The sequence below is a fragment of the Nicotiana sylvestris genome, chromosome 9 (assembly GCF_000393655.2).
Source record: "Nicotiana sylvestris chromosome 9, ASM39365v2, whole genome shotgun sequence".
NCBI classification, from domain to species: Eukaryota; Viridiplantae; Streptophyta; class Magnoliopsida; order Solanales; family Solanaceae; genus Nicotiana; species Nicotiana sylvestris.
Window position 1 is genome coordinate 37,889,958 of NC_091065.1, and position 9,083 is coordinate 37,899,040.

General features: G+C 42.3%; 1 protein-coding gene across 1 annotated transcript; it reads right to left on the minus strand.

The window, feature by feature from the left end:
- Positions 1-1,433: 1,433 nt before the first annotated feature.
- On the minus strand, positions 1,434-2,991 carry LOC138877458 (uncharacterized). Its single transcript, XM_070157068.1, has 3 exons — positions 2,728-2,991; positions 2,092-2,283; positions 1,434-1,877 (listed from the first exon to the last, which is right to left on the minus strand). The coding sequence occupies exons 1-3, from the start codon at positions 2,989-2,991 to the stop codon at positions 1,434-1,436; spliced, it is 900 nt and encodes a 299-aa protein (XP_070013169.1).
- Between the last annotated feature and the right edge of the window lie 6,092 nt (positions 2,992-9,083).

Here is a 9,083-nt window from a genome sequence, read left to right on the forward strand (position 1 = left end):
ATTTTCAATCGAAGGCGTACGATCTCAAAGGTATCATTTTTTACACGAAGGCCTTAGGTTTTAAAGCATGTGTTGCACTCTTTTTCCCTTAGATCGGATTTTGTCCCAAATGAGTTTTACCGGCCAACTATGTGCTACCTAAGGAAAACTCAACAATATTCAACGCTTCTTTTTAATCAACCTTGAATACTGTGGGGCATCACCCTCGGAGGTCATATTTTCAAGGAAAATGCTTCACTCGAAAGGAAAACTTTGTAATGGACCAAACAGTCAGATGAACCGTGTCTATATAGAATAATCAAGACCTGACGGCGAAGCATGTACCGATTATTTGAAGAAGCATTATGTTAATATCAAAAATAATTGTGTCTCAAAGAAGTCTACTATTATATGAGCTCTACACTTATAATCCTACGGGAAATGGTTCAAGAGCCCAAGCATAAAAGCACCCCCGAATACTCGGGGACTGTCATCGATAGTCAATACGTTCGAGTCATCAAAGACTTGGACTTATAAGACCTCACAGAGGCATCCCCTCAAAACAAAGGACAAGGCCAATATTCTCAGAGACTAACGTTTCGAACAAGTTCGGAACGTTATCGGGAAACAGGTACAAGTGACATACCAAATGGCAAAGGCCATACTAAAGACCATGGTCATATAAAGGCTACGGCCAAAATAATGCGGCTCGGAGACGTCTGACTTCCGCCATAAATTAAAGTCATTCAAACACTTTGTAAAAACCGGTTAAATCAAGCTACCCTTGGTATAAGTAAAATATAATGGGCTTCAATAAATTTAGCCCCCGAATAATTTAATGGGCTTGGATAAATTCAGCCCTCGAATAAATTTAAAGGCTTCGATAACATCATCTCTCGATGAAACCTCGGGAGGTACTCAATTATCAGTACACAAATAAGGTCCCGACACGACGAACCTTCAAAAAACCCAATGGGTACAAAAGACACATGCTAAGGCATAACTAAAAGTATTTTAGCCGAAATGAGGGAAAAATTATATAGCCATTCTAGAGGCCGAATCGGCCCAATTCAAAGAGCCTAAGGGCCGATATATAAGAGCCCAAAGGCCAACTTCGAAAGGCTTAAGGACCAAACACTTATAGTTCGAGACTCTGCTCTCACTTCGATCAAGATCCAAGAGTCACGATACCCAAAGCTTATATTGGATCGATTTAAACTTAGCTTGAGGATTATTATATCTATCGATAAAGATCTAAGGGTTTATTACATCCCAACCCCAAACCAATTCTCGGACCAATCATTCAAACGAAGTTTTCCATAAATAAAGACAATATTAAATCTAGCACAAACCAAAAATGAGATAAAAAGTTCCCCTTGTATTTCCAAAAGATGATTACAGGAGATATTTACACAAGGGAAACTTGCACGAAAACAAAATAAGGAAACCCAAAACTACTTCGGGGTCATATCTTCGGCAGCTGCATCTTCAGGAGTCGCATCTTCGAGAGCCTCGCCCTCAGGGAGTACATCTTCGTCTCCTCCACTCTCGGAGCCACTGGCTAAATCATCCTCATCAGAAAGAAGAGCGGCAACCTCTTCTTCCAAAATCTTCGCCCTTTCAATATCGGCTGAGAAATCGAGACCGCGAGCATATACCTCCTCGAGGGTTACCCTCCTGGATTGTCGCCTAGCATGGTCAAGTGCACTTGATAGCTTGACTTCTGCCGCAGAAGCAATCTCTTTTGCCCGAGTATTAGCTGCTTCAGCATCGGCTCGGTAGGAAGACATAATTGCCTCAGCGTCAGATTTGGCCTTGGCCAGCTCAGCAGCGGATTTAGCTTTAAGATCCTCGATTTTGCAGCCTCGAGCTAGGCTCTCCTCCTTCACACTTTGAAGCTAGCGCTCGAGTGAAGACAGATATTCTCAAAGAGTTTCCTTCTTAGAGGTAAGATTGTCCATACCATGCCTCCACCCGAAGGTCTCGGCCTCCTTCACTTTAAGCTCCTCTCAAAGCTGCAAGACCAATTTGCCTTCTGATGAAACTACGAGATTAAAAGTATTAGTCATCAAAACAAACAAGTACATAACAGACCCTCAAAGACTATATTACCTGTTCAAAAAACTCGGCCCGTTCTTGGAAAGCTTTCGTCAATTCAACTCGTAGATCGTTGATCTCCCCCTCTTTCTTGACATAGAGGATTTTAATATTGTCCATCACCTCTAAGACTTTCTTAAGCTCGGATTCGCATCGGGCAAGCTGAGTCTGAGATTTGGAAAATGCTTGTCGGTGAAGTGACACGGCCTTCTCGCAAGAAAAAGAAGTCAGAATCAGAAAGATGGTTATTAAACTCGAAATAATGAAAAATAAAACTTACTTGTTTAAGAAGATTCTCAGCTTCTTCAAGAAAAATGAGGAATCGGGATCGGGATCTTCTTCGATTCCCGCGAGACACTCCTGAAAAATATCATTCTCTTCGTGAGTCGCTGCCATATCTGGAGTCTCCATGTCCTGGGCATCTCGGAGTTGCCCTTCAAAAAACATCGGGCCCTGCGGCGAGCCATTTATGTTGATTACCCCAAGTGACTCACTTGGGGTGGTATCCTATCTTTGGCAAGCCTAGAAGTTAGGATCTTTGAGCTCATTCACCAAACGTTCCCCGAGGCAAGGTGCACCTTTTCTGCCTGACAGTTCGGGGACTTTGCTCGAGCTCCCCTCTGAAATTTCTTCGGTTCGGGATTGAACCACCTCTGTCACTGTCGGTTCATTAGTCTTCAAAGCATCAGGGCTTCCTCTTTCCTGAGCTACCAGGAAGCAGTCGTCATCCTCTTCCTCTTCCTCCTGATCCCGAAGGCATTGAGCCGTTTTCGGAGATAGGGCCATGATGTCAGCCTTGGGCTTTCGAGCTGTGCTTTTCTTTTGCCTTGGGGTATTTGCAGACGACCCCCTCTTCTTCTTCTTTTCTTTGAAAAGGTTTGAGATCTCTTCTTCACCAGGTGGGGGCAACCGCATTTTGACAGATTCCCCGAGACCTGCATAAAAGATGAAGTAAGTATTGCATTGAGAAACACGAGTAAGCAAACAAGAAAGCTCACCATGGTTGTTTGCCTCCCATCAACCCTTGGCTAAATCGCACCAGCAATGCTCCGCATATGAAGAAGTATAGGCCAGTTGGCGGACCCAACCCTCGAGGTCTTGGACCGCTCCGGGAAACCAAGCGACAACTACACCATTAGAAAGGGATTATATTGATAAAAATACAAAACTAGGAAAGAAAAAGGCAAGCAAAGTATGAAGTTATTTACGCTTCATATTCCATTCCTCGGGGAACAGCATCCTCTCAGCAAGAATCAGGTCAGAGGTCTTGAATCAGAAAAAATGGCTCATCCACCCTTGGTCTTTGTCCTCGTTGATGCTGGAGAAAAGAGATTACAAGGATTGGCATTGCAGTTTTATCAAACAACCCCGGTACAGTCGAGGTCTGTACATCGTGATTAAGTGATCGAGGGTGAAAGGCATCACCTCGACCTAGCTTAAAAACAATCTAATCAGATGAACAATCCGCCAGAACGAAGGGTAGATTTGGCCAAGCGTCACTTGGTATCATTGGCAGAAGTCAAGAATAATCGGGTCTATGGGACCCAGAGCTGGATTTGTCGGGCCCAGCGTGAATGGGTAGGTGTACACGCCTACATACCCTGCTTTATGGGTATTGGTGTCCTCTTCTGAGGAAGGAATCACTACATCTTTGTCACCCCAGTTGCAATCCTTCTTTACTTGCACGAGATCGTCCTTGGTTATCAAAATGACATATCGAGACATGGGCTCACATCGGCCTAGCATCGATACAGGTTTCTCGATCTTGAAATCCGATGTAATTTCACATGGTGGGGGAATGCACTCCTCAATGCGAGGGGCACTATTGATTTACCCTTGGTCGATCGAGAAGATGAAGAAGCATTTTCCATTTGGGGAACCGATTCAGAGGTCTTAGCCATTATAATATGGATGTTCAAGAAAATGGAGAGTGTTGACAGTGAAGAGAAGGGGGAATTCAGAGAAACTAAAAGAGCTAATGAGACTTTGGAAACTATATGAGAATAAAGTTTTCAAGAATGTGAAGTTTATCTATTTATAAAGGTCATTTAAACGTACTAAGGAAGCTGAAAAGCCGACCTTCAGTTGCCTCCAATTAATAATTTTGGGAACCGCACGAAAAGCAGCCTTTCGGTCACTTCAGCCGCTGACGTCACGAGATAGGCATCAAGATCGAGGCATCGAAGATTAATTCATTTTTTATCGATCTATTTCGAGTTCGAGCAAAGTGTTCACTCGACTACTAAGCCCAAGGGCTACCTGAGTTTGAGAAAATTCTCACTCGGGGACAATAAAAAAAGCCTAAGGGCTAACTCTATTTCGAGTTCGAGCAGGTGGTCGTTCGATTACTAAGCCCAAGGGCTACCCAAATTTGGGAAAATTCTCACTCGGTGATTATCTACGAAACCTAAAGGCAAACTTTATTTCGAAGTCGAGACCTTGCTATCACTCAACTCGGACTCAGGAGTCCCGATGTCCCGAGCTCACATCAAATCAATTTAAGCTTATCTCGAAGATTAACAAGAACCTTAAGAGGTGTTATATTGATCAATTAAAAATCTAAGGGTTTATTATGTCCTGAGTCCGGTATTTGGACTAGTCGCTAAAAGTTATACAATTAGAGTTTCCACGAGTAAAGACGGAATGAAATTCAACACGAATTGATATGTAGACAAAAGGATCCTTTTATATTTACAAGAGACGGTTACAAAATATAACCACAACATCCACGAAGGGTAATTACATAGGAATAAAGAAGCGAAAAACAAAAGCCAAGAATCTAATCTACTTTTAAGACCATGTCCTCGAAAGCGTCTTCTTCAGGAATCTCCTTCCTGGGAACCCCATTTTGATCTTTGGAAACATTTGTGTGCCTGAAGAGATTTAGGGAAAAAAGCCCTCGATAAGTGTAACTATATCTCTAGCAGCCAGGATAGAGAATTCCGTTGAAATTTTGGGCCAAAATCCGTTAAAAAAGAACAACAAAAGAAAAACACCAGAAGATGTAGCTTCACCTTCTATCACAAGAAAAACCAAAAGGGTTGCAAGATTCACGAGCAACGATCCAAGAGTGTATATCCTTGGAACATTTTTCCGGTGTGGGATGCAAAAGTTAGTAGATGATAGTGCCACCTCATTCCATGGAAAACAAAAGGAATGAAGTGCCATACCAGGTTGAAGTTAAGAGAGATGAGCAGCAGTGTAAAGTTCACATATTTTTTTATGCGGGAAGGATTCGACGCCCTTCTCTCGTTCTCTCAAATCGAAGCTTCGAAAAAGGGAGCCTTGGCATAACTGGTAAAGTTGCTGCCACGTGACCTTGTGAACACAGATTCGAACCATGGAAATAGATGATTAAAGAAGGAAGTAAAGAAGGGAAAAGATCAAAAGTAGATGAAGATGGGATAAGTAAAGTTTTTTGTTTAGCAAAGTAGCCTCCTATTTATAGAAAGGTAATGACGGAATCGACGGCGCAAGTGGCCGACCAGTGCTGGAACACATTTGATGTTTTGGGGAAGCGTGTTGACATGAAATTTCCGATCATTTCAAGCACCTACATCACGGTCATGACATCATCATGAGAGGTTTGGGAAAATCAAGGTCCAAATCGTTTCTTATCATCTTATTCTAAGAAACGCGAGGACTATCTATATACGGTTGAAATCATAATCCTCCGATTTATAAGCTCGGGGTATCGTCCTGAGTCCGAAGTCCGAGCAAGATCAAGTTCGAGTTTGAGGAACCAGACCAGAGTTCAAAGGCGAAGCACGATGCATACTGAGGTCAAGTGTGTTCGACCACAAAATAGCACCGTTATGAATTTGTACCGAAACGAGTTAGATTCCTGCTACGTCCCCAAAGTCATGGCACGGATCCTAAAATATGATTGTACTATTCCGTACTAGGCGGTTAGATAGCTGTACCAAGAATATTCCTTACTGTAAATAGAAATGTTCCTTATTTAGGGTTCCCCTATTATAGAAGGGGACCCCAATCATTTGTAAGATCATCTTATCATCACTAAGCAAAGAATATACTCTCTACCTTTTTACCTACTATTCATCACCATTGTTCTTTAGCTCCATTGTTCTTGCTTCATTTTGATTACTTGACTGTTCTTACTGCCCTAAGCCACCTCGAGGTCATTAAGCTCGAAGTCACGGTTGCTAAGTAACATTGGTTGAATTCACTTCTATTTTACATTCCTACTTCATATTTCATGATTATTAATTGGTATTGAACTAAATCACGTATCTTTAAAACCACTAATCAAGTTTAATTGTTACTCGTATTTTCGAGGTATAAAAAAGTAAAAATGTATATAGAACTACTTCTTATTGAAACGCTAATCAGAATTAGTAGCAGACTAAAATCTAATCATAGCTATATCTTAAAAAAAGTATCAAAATTGCTTCATCTAAGAAAATTAATCCGTTTACCCTTAAAATCGGATAATAATTAAACTTATAAGTGATTTTAAGGATATGTGAATTCACTTGGCACAAACTTATAAATGTAACAATTAATGATAGAAATTATAGAAAAAATAAGCAAACCATGTGATGAACAATTATGGCCTTTGAGCTAATTGCCCTCGAACTAGCCAAATGAACTATTAAAAATATGAACTGAACAACGGAGCTTGCAAGAGTTAAAAATGTGATATATTGCTTTGATATGCGTTAATGTAAGATGGTTACAAAATGATTAGAACCCTTTCTATATAGTAGAGGAATCCTATTTATGGTACAGTTCTAACTACAGAAGGAAATCCCATAATTAGCTAAACTACCGCCCTTGATTTGATCTGTTCTGAGATCTCCTCCATGATCTTCGACCAGTCACGGATATCTCACATTTTCATTATTCAGTCTTGCTCGACGCCTATCCTGTTCGACCTTGATCATTACTGGTTTCAATTAAACAAGTACCTCGAATTCGAAATCGGCACTCTATACTTATGTCTCGGTTTGATATGTTAAGGGGCTAATCCTCGATCCATCCCCCTAGTCTCAGTTAATCAGTGAAATCGGGTGGGTCAGGTTTTAACCGTATACAGATAGTCTCCTCATTCTTTGGAGTAAAAGGACAAGAGATGAATTGAGTCCTCGATCTTTAACCCGATTCGTCATGATGTAAGTGACAGAGGTGACCGAAACGTCTCGTTCGTATAGTTCTCTAGGAATTTAATGCTTGTCAGTTGATGGTCGGCCATTACTGGTTCTAAACTGTAGCCTTCAACCTATAAATGTACCGTTCTTCATCTTTAAAACTTTACCTTTAACTCTTTCTTATTCCAACTTTCTCAGTTTCTTCACCTTCCTTAGATCTTTGTGTTCCCAATTCCTGTGGTTTCTTTATTCGTTCCGTTGCAAAATACCAAGTATTTCTCCTCATCTTTCTCTTTTCTTCATCTATTACATGGCTAAAACTTTGAAAACCGTTCCTCAAAAGGAAAAAGCATGCTTATTGAGGCCCGCCGGCGAAGAACCAGCAGTGGAGCCATGCCTTGAAGAATTCTTTCCTCCGCGTGCGTCTAGGTTGAAAGACCCCCTCGGTTCCAGGCCGATGCAAGCCAATGTCAAGGTACATATGGAAAATCACTGGTGGCCTTCTAAACTAAACTAAAAAGGATTGCAACTAGGTAAACAAGCACGTGGTGGTGCCCTCGCCTAAGGAGTCAATCACTACGTATGTGGAAGGGTTCCTAAGTGTCTACACCTAGCCATTCACATTGGGCCCACTGGACCCTATTATCGTGGACTTCTACAAGAAGTAAGAGGTCACCCTTGGCCAAATATACCCCTCCTTTTGGAGGATAGTGATACTGCTCTGCTTTTTTGTTAGCCAAGTCGATAGGATTTCTTTCACCCTTGACCATCTCATACGCTTATATAGCCCCCGACTTTATCGAGTGGGGATATTAAAGCTTCAATGTCGGGCCTCCAAGGAGGCTTTCCTGAGGACAAGGACCGGGGTTGGATGGGCCAATTTTTCTGAGTGAAGACCTCAGACTTGATCCCGCCGAAAGTATGCCATTTCCAGAAAATGGAATATGAAACGTAAGTATGACTCCCTTTTTAACTTCTGCTCATTTTTTCATCCTTTCTTACCGACACTTTATTTGATGCAACCGTTGCCTGGATGTCGGGTGAGATCCCCTAGCTCGAGGTGTCGAAATAGACACATGTTGAGAGCGCATGACGTAAATTGTCGAGAGGCCGATGGGAGGCCCAAAACCATGGTAAATTTTCGTATAATCCGATAATTCTGACCAGTGACCAAACTTCTTTTTTTATCTCATTTACCCTTCTTCTGCAGGTCTTGGGAAGGATGTGCCTATGAGGCCCCCATCAGGTAATGAATAACATCTTCCCAACCGTCTGCTCCTAAACAAAACAAGGAGCGGAAAAGGAAAGAGACTTCGAGCTCTATGAAGTTGGATGAGCAAAAGCCCAAAAAGAGGCGAACCTGTAGAGCAGTAGAGGGAGTGTCATCCCTTTAACAACGGACTCAGTCCTCAGGCTACGAGACAAGCTCGAGGAGGGAGAATAAGAAGAAGAAAATGAAGATGATTTCGGGCTGATAGCCCGTGCACGAGCTAGCACCGGGGCTCGAAAAGCTTCAGAACCAGTGGAGATCGTCGTTGATCAGCCTGGGTCTGATGAGGTCAAGGAGGAGACTTCGACCCAAGTCCCCGAGTCGAGAGGAATCGAAGATGTTTTGCCTCGGGGTAAAGAGGAGGTGATGGAAGCCGGCACAGTAAACGAGCTCAGGGCTCCCTAAGATGGAGACAGTGCTTCAAAAGACCCTCAAGGAACAATAGAGATTGGGGATTCTCCCTTGTTTCCTTCTGTCTCCAATTCTTTGATACATGATGCTCAAGCCATGCAAACTTGTCGTGGGGAAGGAGCCCACAGAGAGGAGGATCTCTTCCATGGTTTATTTGCCGAGATAGAAGACGTCATCGGTTCGGGTGACCTAGAGGTTCCGAGAAAAAGCTCGGG

What these genes read in the sequence shown, in the direction of transcription:
- LOC138877458 (XM_070157068.1), bottom strand. Translation starts at nt 2,991, where the DNA reads ATGCGGTTGCCCCCACCTGGTGAAGAAGAGATCTCAAACCTTTTCAAA. An exon ending in ATGAACCGACAGTGACAGAG is followed by an intron (nt 2,284 to 2,727) that starts GTGGTTCAATCC and finishes TCTTGCGAGAAG; the next exon opens with GCCGTGTCACTTCACCGACA. An exon ending in GGGCCGAGTTTTTTGAACAG is followed by an intron (nt 1,878 to 2,091) that starts GTAATATAGTCT and finishes CTCGAGCGCTAG; the next exon opens with CTTCAAAGTGTGAAGGAGGA.